This window comes from Acanthochromis polyacanthus, chromosome 1, assembly GCF_021347895.1.
Source record: "Acanthochromis polyacanthus isolate Apoly-LR-REF ecotype Palm Island chromosome 1, KAUST_Apoly_ChrSc, whole genome shotgun sequence".
In the NCBI taxonomy this organism is placed as follows: Eukaryota; Metazoa; Chordata; class Actinopteri; family Pomacentridae; genus Acanthochromis; species Acanthochromis polyacanthus.
In genome coordinates this window covers 52,209,378-52,225,814 of record NC_067113.1, presented here as the reverse complement: position 1 = coordinate 52,225,814, position 16,437 = coordinate 52,209,378, and the positions used below count along the sequence as shown (strand labels likewise).

The 16,437-nt window shown below is 39.0% G+C and overlaps 1 protein-coding gene across 1 annotated transcript in view; it reads right to left on the bottom strand.

The window, feature by feature from the left end:
• Window positions 1-881: 881 nt before the first annotated feature.
• col7a1l (collagen type VII alpha 1-like) overlaps window positions 882-16,437 on the bottom strand; it is a 64,926-nt gene continuing 49,370 nt past the window's right edge. Inside the window, exons 80-107 of the mRNA XM_051953287.1 lie at window positions 15,459-15,512; window positions 15,328-15,381; window positions 15,146-15,184; window positions 14,509-15,048; window positions 14,346-14,381; window positions 12,960-12,986; window positions 12,789-12,848; window positions 12,270-12,395; window positions 11,791-11,862; window positions 11,612-11,647; window positions 11,326-11,385; window positions 11,063-11,107; window positions 10,901-10,936; window positions 9,647-9,682; window positions 8,529-8,585; window positions 8,090-8,161; window positions 7,798-7,869; window positions 7,674-7,709; window positions 7,497-7,577; window positions 7,334-7,387; window positions 7,162-7,215; window positions 6,144-6,206; window positions 5,992-6,054; window positions 5,749-5,865; window positions 3,793-3,870; window positions 2,063-2,116; window positions 1,923-1,971; window positions 882-1,065 (exon numbers count right to left, since the gene is read on the bottom strand). Coding sequence (XP_051809247.1) covers window positions 1,010-1,065; window positions 1,923-1,971; window positions 2,063-2,116; window positions 3,793-3,870; window positions 5,749-5,865; window positions 5,992-6,054; window positions 6,144-6,206; window positions 7,162-7,215; window positions 7,334-7,387; window positions 7,497-7,577; window positions 7,674-7,709; window positions 7,798-7,869; window positions 8,090-8,161; window positions 8,529-8,585; window positions 9,647-9,682; window positions 10,901-10,936; window positions 11,063-11,107; window positions 11,326-11,385; window positions 11,612-11,647; window positions 11,791-11,862; window positions 12,270-12,395; window positions 12,789-12,848; window positions 12,960-12,986; window positions 14,346-14,381; window positions 14,509-15,048; window positions 15,146-15,184; window positions 15,328-15,381; window positions 15,459-15,512 — 2,127 coding nt within the window. The 3' untranslated portion in view covers window positions 882-1,009. The remainder of the gene's footprint in view (window positions 1,066-1,922; window positions 1,972-2,062; window positions 2,117-3,792; window positions 3,871-5,748; window positions 5,866-5,991; window positions 6,055-6,143; window positions 6,207-7,161; window positions 7,216-7,333; window positions 7,388-7,496; window positions 7,578-7,673; window positions 7,710-7,797; window positions 7,870-8,089; window positions 8,162-8,528; window positions 8,586-9,646; window positions 9,683-10,900; window positions 10,937-11,062; window positions 11,108-11,325; window positions 11,386-11,611; window positions 11,648-11,790; window positions 11,863-12,269; window positions 12,396-12,788; window positions 12,849-12,959; window positions 12,987-14,345; window positions 14,382-14,508; window positions 15,049-15,145; window positions 15,185-15,327; window positions 15,382-15,458; window positions 15,513-16,437) is intronic.

The following is a 16,437-nucleotide window of genomic DNA, read 5'->3' as shown; positions in this document are numbered from 1 at the left end:
ATCAGTCTTGAAAAACATTTTGCATTTTATGACTTTTCACCTCCAATTGATTAAACTCATTGTGTTGAGTTGAGTTGGAAAGAATAAAGATGAGTACAAAAAAAACGTGCTTGTCTAATAATTGTGTGTGCACTGTATTCACTGTATTTTGTTCTTTTTCTTACTTTTTTGTGCAGTTGACTAGAAAGGTGGTATGGCATGCAACAAAGATCCTAATTCACCTTCACTGTCTGACAGTCAGTGCAATAACACAGCAGGCTGCATGGATACTAAAATCCCTTATTCAAAATGCATCTGTGGCAATGAGTTGCTTTTTTCACTCTGTTTCTATCATTTCATCCAGTACATTTCTTGCATTACTCAGAGTGACGACCTAATCTCCACCATGTAATCGATGGGAAATACAGCATCAAGTTGTGACATTGATCAGCCAGATAGAAGTAAATCATAGCCATAAGGTATCCTCAACCAGGTACGCAAGAGCTTTTAAATTCGTAGCTACGATGTTCTTGCTACATAAATGTTCTAAATAAGTGTTGAATCTGATGTAGCCAACAGCTAAACTGATTGTGCAAACAAAAACAGTGAATCAATGGATAGAAGGGACATTAAAGTATCAGTGATACTAACAAAATGTTGTATTCTGTTGTCAGAATGCCTCATAGTTCTATTGTAATTCTGTTGTAAAGTCACCATCATAACCTCACACATTACATTCTAACTGCCCGCATCACAGCTGCTCCACATAAGTCTGATGTGTGTCACCATTTAGCCATGCACTTGGTCACACTCTGAGGCATCTGCGTGTTGGCCAAGAGCTCAAGTGTGTTGACATGTTATATTGCATCATATTTATATTTACCAGTGCTGTTTGGTAGGATCTCTTCTTCTCCAAGGACCACAGGGGCAGGACTTGTCACTTCTCTGATGTTTTCCTCTTCCACTCTTTCACCTTCTTCGTCACGAGCTGTGGCTGTCGGTGCTTCTTCGGGCTCATTTTCTTTCTCATTCACTGCAGTTGTGGCATCTGGGTCCACAGATTGTACATGAACTTGTATTCCAAACCTGTGATGACACAAACATGAATCAGAAATTGAGATTTAGACAATATCAGCATATCGGTTATTGGCAAAAAAGTCAATATTGGACATCCCTAATCACTGGTGTTAAGATAACTTTTTTAGGACGGCCTGCTCTAAGCAGATTTAGACATGTGCTATATAACCTTCATTTCTTAATGATGGATGTAATCCAAGTGATATTAGGTAACTTTTCTTGACTCACTGAGTTGCTTGGATAGAGGTTTCCTGACTTGACATTCTGTGCTAAAATCATTCAAAATCATAACATTGTCCTGCAAATAAGAATACATTTCACATCAGTTGCCTGGAATAATTGCAGATAATCGAGAGGCAATAATAGGAACATAACAAGATGATTTAAAGCTTCCAATTACAGTTTTACAAGTGCATGTTTATAATATCTAATTAGTTAAACGGAGTTTATTATATTTTAATTGTGGTTTGACACATGTAGTTTCCTACTGTGTCGTGTCAAAATATATTGTGTGACAAAGTTCTGACAAAAAGCAGAATTATCCTTTAAGTGTCCGGTGCGTGTAGTGGATTCTTGGTGAGACATCTCTCTTAATGGCAGTCTCATGTTTGTGAATGGCTCTACTGTCACTGGCACCATGGAGTGTGTTCCTCTGAGAGAACATAACAGATGGCTCAACACACACGGGTGCCGTGATGCTGCCACAGGAGCTCTACAGCAAATAACCACACGCTCAATATGTAGGCCTGTCTAGAGCCACGCGTTTACTGGACAAATGCACAGAAAGTACAAGCACACAAAGTGACAATGCCACAAAGGCCATGACACCACACCCACCACCCACATGCACATATGTACACTCTTACCACACTTCTCTACCACCTCCTGGGTGACGAGCTCCTTCACTTCTTCAGCCTTAAAACGGAGAAACACAACATTCAGAATTATTCAAGTGACATGTCAGTTATCAACTATATGTTTGTGTTGGTGTGGAATGAAGACATACAGAGAGTCCAGGCTCCCCTTTCTCCCCTTTTGCTCCTTCAACACCAACTGTACCCTAAAAGAGAAACATATTTAAAGTGGATTCAAATATTCTGAGAATTTATTGGCCTGCACAGTAAAATCCCACCAGTGCAATTCCACATGATGAAAAAATGTGGACCCTCGCTGCTCTGTTATCTACACCTGCACTGCATTTAATCCTGCTATCACACACAGAAGGACCTGTCGACTAGCATATTTTGGCTCATCAGGACTCTTCTTGGCTTCACTGCACATGCTGAGCAGAAAAGGTCTATTAAGTGCAGAGTCTGGTGATCTCAGGTAACACTCAACACTGATCTGCTTGTTGTCAATGAGAACAGAAGACGAACCAGCTAAAACTGCCAAAATCTGCAGTGATTATGTAGAGCCCCTAACTGCATGTATGAACCACATTCCTTTCTGGCAAAACTCTCAGATTAGTGTTTCTTTTCCCCCCCCCAACAAATTAGCAAAGGTGACTTTGAACCTTTACATGTCCTGACTGCTGTCAGTAGTCTTCCTGAAAAGCGTCATCTGATGTGTGATGACGTGTCTTTTTATCAGGTGATGCCCCCGCTGTCCGATGGTCTCTGGAGGAGGGAATCCCAGGTGTGCGACAGGGTGTAGGCCCTCCTCATCTTGGTTAATGGAATCGTTGGCTCGCTTCTGATCTCAATGGCTTCTTTCATCTACCGCTTATGTTGGTTGGCCTCCGATGTTATAATCCTGACCTTGTTTCAGTCCATAATGAGATTTTTACTCCACCAAGGAGGTGGAGTCTCTGTTGAGTTATGTGACAATTGACATTGATTTGTCTGTCTGTCTGTTAGCAACATAACTCAAAATCGGACTAACGGATTTGGATGAAATTTTCAGGGAAGGACAGAAATGACACAAGGACCAATACAACTTTCACTGTAACTATGACTACAAGAGAACACTATGTCTGCGATCCTACTACAAATCAACCGTTGCGGACTTATCAGGACTTATCCATCCGAAATAATACAAGGAACAATTGATTAAATTGTGGAGGCGAGTGTATGAGTAGTGCAAGGAATAGTAGAAAGGAGAAAACTTGAGAGTTTTTACAGTTTCTAGCTCTGATAAATGGTCTAGTTGTGACAATATTTTCAAGACAACAGACCTTTCAGACTTGCTGGAAGGTTTTAAGGTGGTTAAAGAGGATTAAAATTCATTGCGCTCATTGTTTTAGCTTTATGCTCACTGTTCAGGAGAACAAAAAAAGAAGTGCTGGGTGAGGGTTAATACTGGACTTACATTGTCCAGGAAACAAGAAAAGTTAACATCACCAGTATCATGTTGGTTGGGTTTGTAAATAATGTGTTTTTAATCAATTTCACTAACTCCTGTACTGAGTTTGTTTCCAAAAGTGATAATTTGTCAGTGTTGTATTTAGTTTCCGTTTCCATGGCGTGACCAAAAAGAACAGGCGATGACAGTTGAAGAGATGATTTTGTTGGCATTAGGAACATCATTTCTCATGAGTCTGAGCCAGGGATACACTAATGCTGTACTGTAGTTGTGAAATTCTAAAACAATATAATAATTACTATCATTTACCTTAGAATATGAATGGAAAACATGAAAGCCCTCTGTAAGAAGAGACACACCAGCTGTAGGAGATAAAGCTCACTTTCTGAACTATAAATGTACTTGGAGAAATGTGTGTAGAGAAGTGAATCATACAGTCTCTCCTCTTTGTCCTGGCGTCCCTGGTGCTCCCCTCTGACATGGCTTCAACCGACCTCTTCTGCCTCTCTCTCCCTGTTCGACAAAAAATCAGAGTGTACACAGTGAAATACATGTCCTAATACAACTCAGTTACGTCAAGAGGAAAATTGCAGCACATCTCATCACTCACTTCTAAACAGTATGAAAGACACACCAATTAGGTGCATCCTTGGAATATCCTCATTAGAGGTTTCCAGCCATTGTCTGTCAGCACTGAGAGTCTGGTAATTGTAGCTGAAAGGAGCTAATTGAGGAAAATATTACTTGAAAGCTGAAGACAGAAATAGACCTCTCTCTCTATGTGTGTGTGTGTGTGTGTGTGTGTGTGTGTGTGTGTGTGTGTGTGTGTGTGTGTGTGTGTGTGTGTGTGTGTGTGTGTGTGTGTGTGTGTGTCTCTGCTGTAGCCGTTGCTACAGCACACAAAGCACATGCTGCCACTCTTTTCACACAGACATGGTGATGACTGTAATCAAGCTCATCCTCATTGTGTTCTGTCTGTGGCTGTCAGTTTAAATGACTGTACTGAAGAACTGCAAGTTCTCATCACACACTAATATATTCTCCTCATAGACCCAAATGTGAATATGATCCAACCAAATGAATAACTAAAGCAGATATATTTAAAGACACTGATACCACAGAGAATTCTGTAGAAACATCTTACCCTCAAGAGACATAATGTATGTATGTATTTATTTATAAAATTCTCTAATTTATCCCCATGGCTTCTCAGAGCTGCCATACCTCAGCTTTAGTCAACCAAGTGACTACACAGCAGGATTCAGTTCAAGATTGTGGTAATCAAATGCTGTAGGATGGCTATGTGTTATTAGAGTTGTGATTCATACCTTCAGCACCACTTCAGCCTTTGAAAAAAGTTGATGGTTGCTAAAAAAAAACTTTTAACATTATAGTGTTGTACCAACTTACTCTACCGTTTATGTCAAATTACTATATCTCAGGAAGATTGTGTTTGTCATAACTGCAAATGTAAAATGGATTAAAGGTCCTTAATGGTGAAAATCCATTTCTATTGTGTTTTGTGGTTGTTATAAACTTCAATTTTTTAAGCGTTTGCTTTTTCCATTTCTCAAAGCTGCCATTAAGTCTGTGAAATACATCTTAACTGGCAGTCCCTTTACAATAATTTCCTAATTGCAGCTTGGCACCATTAAAATACAAATTTTACAGCTACAACATTGTCTGACAAACTTCCTGTAAACATGAGTTAAAAACAACAATTGTACTATAAATGTGGCAATATCTTAACGTCAAATGTTAGAAGCCATGTAAAGGCATTTGCTTATGTCTGTGGCATCTGCTAGCTGTCAATCACAGATGCAAAGAGAGTCTTCTTCCTGAAGGGGGCGTGGACAGCAGCAATTCAGCTGCATTTAAAGCCCGTTTAGAACAGGACTGAAACCAAGGATTATACAGTCATGTTAATACAAATCATCTTTTGAGCTGACAAATATGAAGACATATGAAACCAATTAATTTGCTGAAAAGAGGCACAATATGGAAGCCTTAAATCATGACTAAAGTATGCCATCAAATGAGGACGAAAAACATGGTTTTGTTTGGATCACAATTTAATTGCTCCACTGATGTTTCTTTCAAGTCAATGCATGGGAGCACAGCCAGATTATAAAATGTCAGGAGACAATATTGATCAATGATCTTATTGAAATGAGGACCCAACACAGGCAGAGATGACCCACATAACATGCAAGGAAGTCATTTTAAAAAGAGAACAAATAGATGGCTATTAATTTGTTCCCATGAGATAATGACGTAGTGAGGTCGTGATCAAGAGAACAGCATGATATAATTACGTAATTAAGCTCTAGTGTTGATAATGAGCACAGCGCTAGTATCTATAATGCTTTGAGGATGTAAGTATAACTCTACCTTTGGCCCTGCATCCCCACGAGGACCTGGTGGCCCTGGTGGTCCTTCATCTCCATCCCTTCCTGAGCTTCCTGCTGACCCTTTAAACCCAGGGAATCCTGGGAATCCTCCTACACCCTAATTTAACAAAAGAGAGTCAACGATTCATTCGTTTGCAGGGAAACATGCAGACATTTTTCATGGAGATTAAATACAAGTATATCTGTGATACGCTGGGTGGCGATTTGATTTGAATTCACAAACCTTTTCCCCTTTGACTCCTGAAACACCATCAGCACCATTGATTCCTCCTTGTCCCTTATCACCCTAAAATTCACATTGTGGAAAGTACAAGATGAGTTTGTCTGTGCTTAGGGAAGATACAGAGAAAAATAAAGGCACTCTTGAATGTTTACCTTGCGCCCCGTGAGTCCATTCAGTCCAGGTATACCCGGGGTGCCGTGTAGCCCCATGTCTCCCTGTTTTGCAAAAGCATCATGTCATAATGTACATTACTGTGAAAAAGCACCCCCCCACACACACAGATATAATCTAGTTTTGAATATTTGTCACACTTAAATGTTTCAGATCATCAAAAATAATTTTAATATAGAACAAAGACAACCCAAGAAAACACAAAATGCAGTTTTTAACAGCTGATTAAAATGTAATTGCCCCCTTAGCCATCAATCTACCAAATGACCAAATTCACTTGGGTTTAGTTTCACCAGACACACTCACATATGATTACTGCCAGACTTGTTGAATCTAAACATCACTAAATAATACTGCATTCCACAAGAAGAACATGGGTCCAACAGTGAAACACGGTGGTGGGAGTGTAATGGTTTTAGTCTGCTTTGGTTCCACAGGACCTGGACGACATAACTGATGGAGCCATGAATTGTGCTCTCTATCAGAAAACCATCCTGGAGAATATCCACCATCAGCAGATGACCTAAAGCTTAACACAAATTTGTTCTGCAGCATGCCAATGACCCTAAGTATACAAGCAAGTCCACCTCTGAGTGGCTCAAAAAGAAAAAAAAATAAGGTTTTGGAGTGGCAGAGTCAAAGTCCGGACTTCAATCCAACTGAAATTCTGTGACAAGACCATAAAAGGGTAGTTCATGCTTGTAATCCATATAATGTGGCCAAATTAAAACTATTCTGCAAAGAAGAGTGGGCCAAAATTCCTCCATGGTGATATAAAAGACTGGTTATCTCTGTCTAATATTAAATAAATATGAATAGCAGTTTGATTATGTGGAACATTTAAATGTGAGAAATATGAAAAATGAGAAGATATCAGCAAATATTTTTCACAGCACTCCAGCTTACAAACAGTTTACATGGAGATTTGTTCAATTAGAACTGTTACACAACATAATGCAATTTCACTTTGGTCTGATCTGAGTCTAATTAAGGACTAACCTTTTCTCCATCCAGACCGGGACTCCCAATATGTCCAGGAAAACCTCTGAAACCCTGAAAACACAAATAAAGACTTTAGCTAAGTCAATAAAACAAGCACAAGTAACTAAAATGGGGTGGGGGTGGGGGTGGGGGGTGGGGGGTCATCAGTGTGAAAAACAATAGCTTCCACCTTCTGTCCCTTCTCGCCTTTGTCTCCTGGTAAGCCGGGTTCTCCTGGATCCCCCTGTGAAATAATACAACAAACAAAACCAATAAATGACAAAATCTTTAAATAAATAGTTGCTGAATCTTTAAAAATGAAATGTGAATGGTTCTATATTGTTTAAGTGTACCTGATTGCCCTTCTGGCCCACTAGTCCATTGTCCCCTTTGTCCCCTTTGGCCCCATCCACTCCGTGATCCCCAGTGCGACCCTAAGATCAAATCAAATGAGTGTTCGCTGTATTTGATTGCCATAAACTGATACGTAATTTTTCTCGCCATATGTTGTAGAATTGAAATGGCCTCACCATCACTCCATTGAGCCCTGGCTCTCCTGAATCTCCCTGGAGAACAAAATGACAATTTCACAAACAGTACTACTGAAAAGGATTGACTGTTTAAGCTCATGCTACTGCATGCTGCATTACTTACCTTCTGGCCTACTGGTCCTCGTGCTCCAAAACGTCCCAGTGCACCTTTCGTTCCTGCATCTCCCTTTAGGCCCTTTTGGAAACCATTTAAAATACTTCGGTGTTAGGTCACAAATACTATACCAGCTATTCTTAACTGAAGTATCAAACAAGCTGATAGTTTCCAAACTGAGATTTAATCATGACCAGTAGCTGTTCAGCTTCTTCTTCTCCGTAATCTCTGCTACGCTCTAAACTACCGGTGAGATATTCTTCCTTGTGTTTTTCAAATCAGGATGATCAGGATTCATTACCTTGACACCAGGTGGACCATCTTCACCCTTCTCTCCTTTATCCCCATCAAAACCTGGTGGACCTCGCTCACCCTGAAGCAAAATGTCCATTCAATTCCTCAAAGGTCATCTTGAAATTTTAAAGGTTTGTATGTGTTGAGACACCTTTGGATATTTATGGTATTTAGTTCTGAATTCCACACATTATTTGTAAGCTTATCGCCTTTGATTGCTTTAGCTTTGCCACTAAGAGTAAATTTTCCTTCTCTTCTTTATTATTAGGTATGCATTTGTTGACCTGTGTAGAGAGGTGCAGGGACCAGTAGGGTAAATAATGTTGTTCTAACATGCTTTCATTTGGGATTAGAAGACAAACACTGATGAAAACTTGTGTTACATCTACTGAATGTTAATTCACTAAGCAAAAGGAAAAATGGTTACAAATTCATGAGAATCTCACCGCATCCCCCTTGGAACCCTTAAATCCACAAGGTCCTTGGATTTGAAGCACACTCCCCTGTCAGGAAGAATTCATTCATTATTTTATGATGCTGGTAATGCATAATGTATACAGAAAAACAGTAGTGAGCACACCCCTCTGTCTTTCTCTTTAAAATACCCAACAGGTGTTGTATTGGATTATAGTCGGGCTACATATTTATCTAGATATTGTTTTGCATAATAGTTCTTATTAGAACTATTATGCTAGAAAATTCCTTCTCTTCGAAGCTTTTGCAGACTGTAAGTCCTCTTGTCAGCCAGTATTTAGCTATATCCACAGGCATTTAAGGTGCTATGTATACACGTCATTTCCCAACACCTTTTTCACTCATTAGGTCCCACATCAGTACACTCTCACATGCATGCTTCACTGTCAGGACTACGCATTCACTGTGATAGTGATGGAAAGGTTCACCCCCAAACACGTTGGATTTGATCTGAACAAATTAATTTTATTCTCATTTGACCACAGAATGTGCTCTCAAAATTGATCAGGCTTCACTTTATGCCCTTGAGCAAAGTTTCCACTCAGAGCTTTGTTCCAAACAGGAAAGAAAGATTTTTGTTTTGGAGGCTGTCCACTGAGGTTTGTCTTATGTAGTGTCCTTCACAATGTGCAAGTTGCCTCTAATTCATTGGTAACCTATATATATATATATATATATATATTCATACATTCATGTTTTTTTGAATGGATTTCTGTTGGTCACTAGTCTCACATTATCCATTTCTAATAATCAGCCTTACAACTGGATTTTTAGGGTTCTCTGGCCATTCTTTTCCATGTGAAGCCAAGATGCAGACATGCAGATAGACACAGCACATTGGGGCAAAACTGAGGAAGTTCTGGTGGTAGCAGGTCATTTATACCATTCTGGGTTTGCACTTAGGCTAATTGGTAATGCTAAATGTATTTTATTTTGTTTCAATGCATTGCTACTTTTGGGTTTTGCATTTTCAACACAGACTTTGAACAATACTATATTGTTCAGAACAGAAATAATGTATTTTTTGAGAGGTAGTACAATCTAAGGCTAAATACGTCACAATTGTTAAGCAACATAGAAATCCTCATACCCTTTCTCCTCTGATTCCTGGTAAGCCACGGTCTCCCTGAAAAGAAATGTGATTTTAAAATCCACTTTCTGAACACAATTATTTCAATTGCACAAAAAATTCCAATACAGTCCACCTTCGAGAAAACGTCATGAAAGGTTGTCATGCATGTCATATTAAGGGTTTAACGAGAGTTACTAGGAATACGGGTGATGAATGAATTATACAGCAGTATTTCAGTTGTGAAATTTCAATAGAGAAAAGCCAAACAAATGTGAAGTCTGACTGGCAACTGGCAGCGCTTCTATCAACACAACCCGGATCTACTGACACTTCACAATGAATGGGAAATCACTCTGTAGGGTTTGGACTCATAGCCGTGCATTCAAATGTCGTTGCTGTGCCATCAAGCCAACCACACACTTCACTGTTGACGCGCTCAACCATAAAAGTGAGTCAAGTGTAAATAAAGACTAAGTACATGCAGGCAGATAAGGTTGTGACGTTCATTGATGTTCTAGCGCCTCAGAATTGCAGGAGTTTCACGCTTTTTGTGCACTGTGGTGAACAAATTTCACACACAGTCTTGCATGGCGCAAATGGAAAAGCATCCAGTCGTTCGTTTCAGCTCCGTACGTGAACACACTTTGATGATGAAAGGGCTCAGAAAACAGCATGCACGCTTAAAAACATGTTGTGAATGTTGCCTGGTCCATCAGATAAGTTCGATTACACCATGATGACACTTGAGTGTGAAGTTGGTACGGATGGGAGGAGTTCAAATCAAATACCATCTATCCCCCTGCTGTCAAGGGTTTTTGGCGATATTGATGAAAACATGCTCCTGACACAACATATAGGCCTCTTGGTAGAAATGAAACAAACAAAACATAGCTTTTGATCAGAAGCATACTGATAGAAATACTTAAATGGCACTTGAAGCAGCACATTGCTCCATAGTTTGAAGCCGAAATTTCAGTTTATCGTGATGTCTGACAAGGTGGCTACATCTCAGCTTATCAGAGTATCTTTGAAATGGGGTATATAACATAATATGTCATAACAGAATATTTGCAGCATGTACTTGACTCACATTCACTTAAACACACAATTTATGTACATTTATCTATTTTAAATCTAGGAATCCCAAAAAGTACTGGTGAAAACATTTGCAAAAATAAACATCTCAGGATTCTATTTATTTAGCATTTTTTGCATAATTATAGTATCAAGCAATACATTTCTTTTGACAAATTGTGTGAAATAACAGCTCACCTTTTCGCCTTTGCTGCCACGCAAGCCTTTTGGACCCTGGTAAAAAAAAAAGGGGGGGGGGGGGGGGGAGTAAAAGTAAAGGATTTTGTCTTAGGTACATAAGTAAATCTCTGATGAGCTTAAATAAAATGTGATGCTCTTTTGTTTTGAAAAGTTGCTTACTATGTTTCCTGGAGTTCCTTTAACGCCTGGAGGACCTCTTTCACCCTGGAAAAGACATATTTGTTTGCATATGGTAAATTCTCAATTATGTTCACATGACCTGGCAAGATTTGACAGCATTAGTTTACCACAGGAACAACAGTCAGAATATGAGGAATGACAAACTGATGGTGTTTGTCCCAACACAAAAAAAACACCTTAAGAAGTTTCTGATTAGTCTAAACAAGCCAACCACTAATAAAAATTAAATAAACTGAGCTCACCCTTCTCCCGAGGAGGCCAGCCACACCCCTGGCACCAGGCTCACCTGGAATGCTGTCACCCTGAATAAACCGAGGATTTAATGGGCATTTTGTTTTTAACACATTACTCTTTATTCTAGTGGAAAAAACGACAACTATTATAAACTATGACAACTTAGAAACAATGGAAAGAGCTAAAAATAACACCATACTGCTTTTAATGTCATCACCAGTACTTACAACTTCACATTGGTCTCTTAAAACAATACAAACAGGAACTGGAAACAACGCATAACCTGGATTGTACCTTTTCTCCTTTTGCTCCAGGAACTCCAGGAAGACCCTTTATGACAGAGATGCAATAAATCAGACATAAAAATTTCAAAATAACAAAAAAAAAAATTGTGGAGATTTTCTTTTCGAGTCAAATTTCCAAGGAAAATACGAACACTAAATACAGATGTGATACGTAGAGTGTTTCCGTACATGAGGTCCTGGCGATCCTTGAGGTCCAGGAGCTCCTGGTGATCCACTCTTCCCTCGTTTACCTCGTTCACCCTAGAAAAACACACCAAACATGTTGTCTTCTATCACTATTTGAACAATTTTGGATGGATGGATGGATGGATGGATGGATGGATGGATGGATGGATGGACGGATGGATGGACAGATAGATATATAGATGGGAACTTTATTCATCCACTTGGGGAAATTAAAGGTATCCAGCAGCTCACACATGCTACATTCAATATAATGAGGAAAGAATGTACACAAGAATGTGCAATTGATGTACAAATCATACTGGTAGAAGAAATAGAAATAAGGTGCCAAAACTGCTGGTATTTACAAAAAAAAAGGTGAAACAATACTGGTATGTTCAATAAAATAGAGTAAGTACAAAAAGGTACAATATGAAAATAGAACTAATAATAAGCATCATTTGAGATGATATATGGTGTTGTACCTCTCTTCCTGGTTCTCCTGGGTCTCCTGGAGGACCTCTAAACCCCGGCGAGCCTTGAATGCCTGCGTTGCCACGGATACCCTGGATGCCCTGAGCACCTGGAGGTCCTGGCTCACCTGGCTCCCCCTGAGTCACACAGTGACAGAGAAAAAGAAAGCGGAAACAGGAAAATCACAAGATAAAGGCAAATTAAACGTGCTGAAGTCAAACACACAACTACATTACTCGTTTCCTGTAATGTTATTATTACTCAGCTCCTCCATTACTTTTGAATAATTGCTTTCAGAGTGAAGTCCTTCTCGCCTTTGTCGGATCGAAAGCTCAAACATAATTTCAAATGAGCAAGTGAGCGACGGAGCCAATTAACTTCACTAAATTAAAAGTGCAATGAGAAACAAAGTCAATCAAACTGAATGATTTGGAACACTGTGGGGATTAGTTGATTTAATAAGATGGTCTATGTCAGCAGTTGCTAGAAATGTTTTGAAGATTCAGAGTGAAGAAAAAGGGAAATCTCACCTTCTGTCCTGGAGGACCAGCCTGACCCTCTGGCCCTCTGTGGCCGATGCCTGGCTCTCCCTAAAAACACAAAACAGTGAATACGAGCAGAGTGTCCCTAAAAACAAAATCTAAACTTTCAGATTTCAATTTTAAAAGCTAAAGATGTTATACAGAGCCTTAAGCATTTACCTTTTGTCCCTTTTCACCAATTTCACCCTGAAAAGTGCATAAAAAGAGCTGATATCAGTTCGGGGGATGCAGTGCACCATGACACATCATTTCTATATGCCAAAATAAACAAACTCAGAGGAATGTGAAAAAGACTCGTCAGCATGTTTAACAAGGGGAATTATTCATGTCTGCTTTAATCTACTGTCTCACAGTCGAACAGAAATAGAGCAGCGGGGACATCAAAGGCTGCACTCAGCTGGCTTCACTGACAGCCGAGACGAGGCACAAGTCCTCCCTGAGCTCTGATGTCATTTCCTGATGTAAATGAGGCGGGGAGGCAGCCCAGCAGCCGTGATATTTTCATGAATTGGTGGCACTTTTCATGTGACGACTGCCAATCTAGCTTTGTGATCTTAGGATGATGATTGTAATGCCTCTAATCAGAGTGACACTGTCAGTTACTGATTGCATTTTGACAACAGAAAGAAGCTAAATGCTATGTTCAACCGAATTAGAAAACAAAATTTTGTGATGCATATCTAACAGTCTCGGTTGTGACATGGATTCTGAAAATATGAGATGCTGTTGAATTTTTAGCCATGTTTTTGGAGGCCAGTGATGGCAGCACTGGTCCAGACTACAATATTCTAACAACTGGACTGACATAATTTTGCACATGGGTTCACTGTAAAAAAATAAACGAATGAATAAGAAACAAACTGTTGTAAGTCAGCAGCCAGGGGCACCCAAAAATACTTTATAACAGGAAATAACTATCTCATAAAGTAAAACTGATTTCCATATTTTCAAACCTTAATTGCACATTTTTTGCTTTTAATGTTTAATTAAGGGCATATCTATGTGTAAAATGAAAGAAATGAAATCATTTATGTGACAGATACCATATCTATATATAAAAGAGCTAATTTTGTTCCATTTTATAAAAAATAAAGATGATATTCAATCTGGTATAAACTGTATTCTGAGAGATTATCAAAGGTTGTCAAAATATACACCGATAAAAATATATTAATTCAACATTTTGTTAAAATTACACAAGACATCTCTGATATTATGTTTACAGTATTAAACCTGAATTTAACAGTTTCATCTATGAAATAGAGTGATTATTTACAGAAACAGGTTTTAAGCATTATTTGTCTTTTCATATTTAAATTCAGTCTGTTTTCATGGACATTTTCATGCATCTTAAAATACAGAAAGATTCTGTAAAATGTATTTATTTTTGGTGAATTATGATGATGAGCCATGACAGGAGTCGTCCAGGTTAATCACAAAGTCATTTATCTTCATAATGCAACATTTTTTGTCGTGTTTTTGTCCTTACAAAGAAGACTGTTTTCTGATGATTTTTGTTTTAATGTTTAAAGTAACTGTGGTCACCTTTATTCCAGGTTTTCCACTTTCACCTGGTTGTCCCTGTTACAGAGGAAATGTGTGGTGAGTGAACAGCATTTATACATTATAAACATCTCATTTTAAAATGAGAACATGTAAAACACTGAGTATTTCAAGAAGATGAATGTGTTTTACTTTGTCCTCTTACCTTCAGGAAGAAGTAATCTGGGGGATATGGATATGGCTGTCTAGTTTCCTCATCATAATGCCCCTCTCTCCTCCTCTCCATCTCCTCCCTCCTCCTCTCCCATTCCTCCCTCTCTTTCTCCAGGTCTCTCCCCCCTTCCGGGTTGGTTCTCTCCCTCTCCAGCTCCTTCTCCATTTGTTCCCTCTCCTTCTCCAGTTCCTCTCTTTCTCTCTCCATCTCCAGTCTCTCCCTCTCTCTCTGCCTCTCCAGGTCCTCCCCCTCTTCCTTCTCTCGATCCACATCTTCCTCTGTCTCCCAGTCATAATCTCCACTCCTCTCCTCTTCTTCATAGTCTGGATCAGGGCCTGTATATCTGCCTTGCATTATGTTTTTTTCCACCTCCCAGTCTTCCACTTCTTCAGCTATAGTCGGTTTTTCATCTCCACCTTGTATTTCTTTATGAATCTCTCTTCCTGCATCACTGTATCTCTGTCTCGCTCTGATTTCGTGCCTCTCCCTCCTGATATGCATTTGAAGGTCAGTATTTTCTTGCTGGGCATTCTAGAAAAAACACATTTTATGACACAAAGCAATGCATTTGTAAGTTGTACAGGAACGAATCCTTGAAATTGATCTGAACTCATGATTACAGACTTACATTCCAACTGCTGTAACCTCGGGCTCCAGAGGACACATGCTGGAATTAAAATAAGTGGAAAATCTTGTATGTGTGACCATGAAATTGCATTTTCATATTGTGTTTGATGCAATTTGAGGCATGTGCTTGTGCAGTTTGAACATCTAAAGACTGGAAATACAATATCTAGTGAAAATGATTACTTTTTGTGCTGCTTTAAAGCGATTTCTTCCACCCTGGACACCTGGCATGAACACCTAAAATATAAGAACAATTACAAACACCATTTTTTACCATTAATAATCTGTCTTCTGCAAAGTCAAATGGCACTTACCATGGAGTCGGACCAGGAGGTGCCTCTTTTCACCCTCATTTGAAATCGAGGCACCTGTTGATTTCCCAAAAACTTTAATGAGCAAATTTAGCACAGCAGTTTTTCTGTTTTCTATAAAATATGTGCAATTGTTTCGCGTAATGGAGAAAACGCAAAAAAGAAAGACACACACTTGCTTGGAAAGTAATTTTAACATTTTTACTGAGGCATACATGCACAGCGAGGTTAAACACAGACAATGCAATAAAGGAAAATTTCACCAGTGAAAACAGTGTTTGAGCTGGCTGCAAAACTGCTTATAGTACCATTACAGTCTGAATAATATCCATGATATTCAAAGATTTTGGTGAAATAAAAATACATTTTCTCCAAGTTTTAATAAAATTTCGGTACAAGTTGACAAGTAATTACGTGTTAAAATTGTTGGTATATGCTTAAAGAACCTTATTGTGGTATCAGGTACAGAGAAACAGTTGTAATAAATAAATTAGAAAAGGCAGGGAAAGTCAAGGCTACACTGTGTTTACACTAGAGGAAGTGATGTTTGGTATGGCCATAGGTTTGGATGAGTGACATTGTCTCTGTGTGGAAAGAAGTCCCCTCTCATGAAACGTTGGTCAGGTTCAGGTTTCATCACCAGAGTTCACAGTTTATTCACACTCTCCATGTAGTGCTTTCTTATGAATCATTAGGACTCTATAGTCTCAGTCTCTTGGGAATTAAGAGATTTCCTGTTTAAAACAAAAACACGAGAGAGAGAGAAAGTATTAAAAGTAACTCTCTTGAATTTTGTCTCAGAAAAATCATTCCTGAAAAGTCAGACTAAGCTACAGTTTCTGCTCATTCCCACTCAGACAAGCTTCAAGAAATCATGCTAAAAGCATGCTGCTCAAAAATGCTGTCCTGTCCCATGCTTTGGTAAGGTTTGTGGATTAAAAAAATGTTGGATTTTATATTTCCATTTCCCGTTATTAGCCAC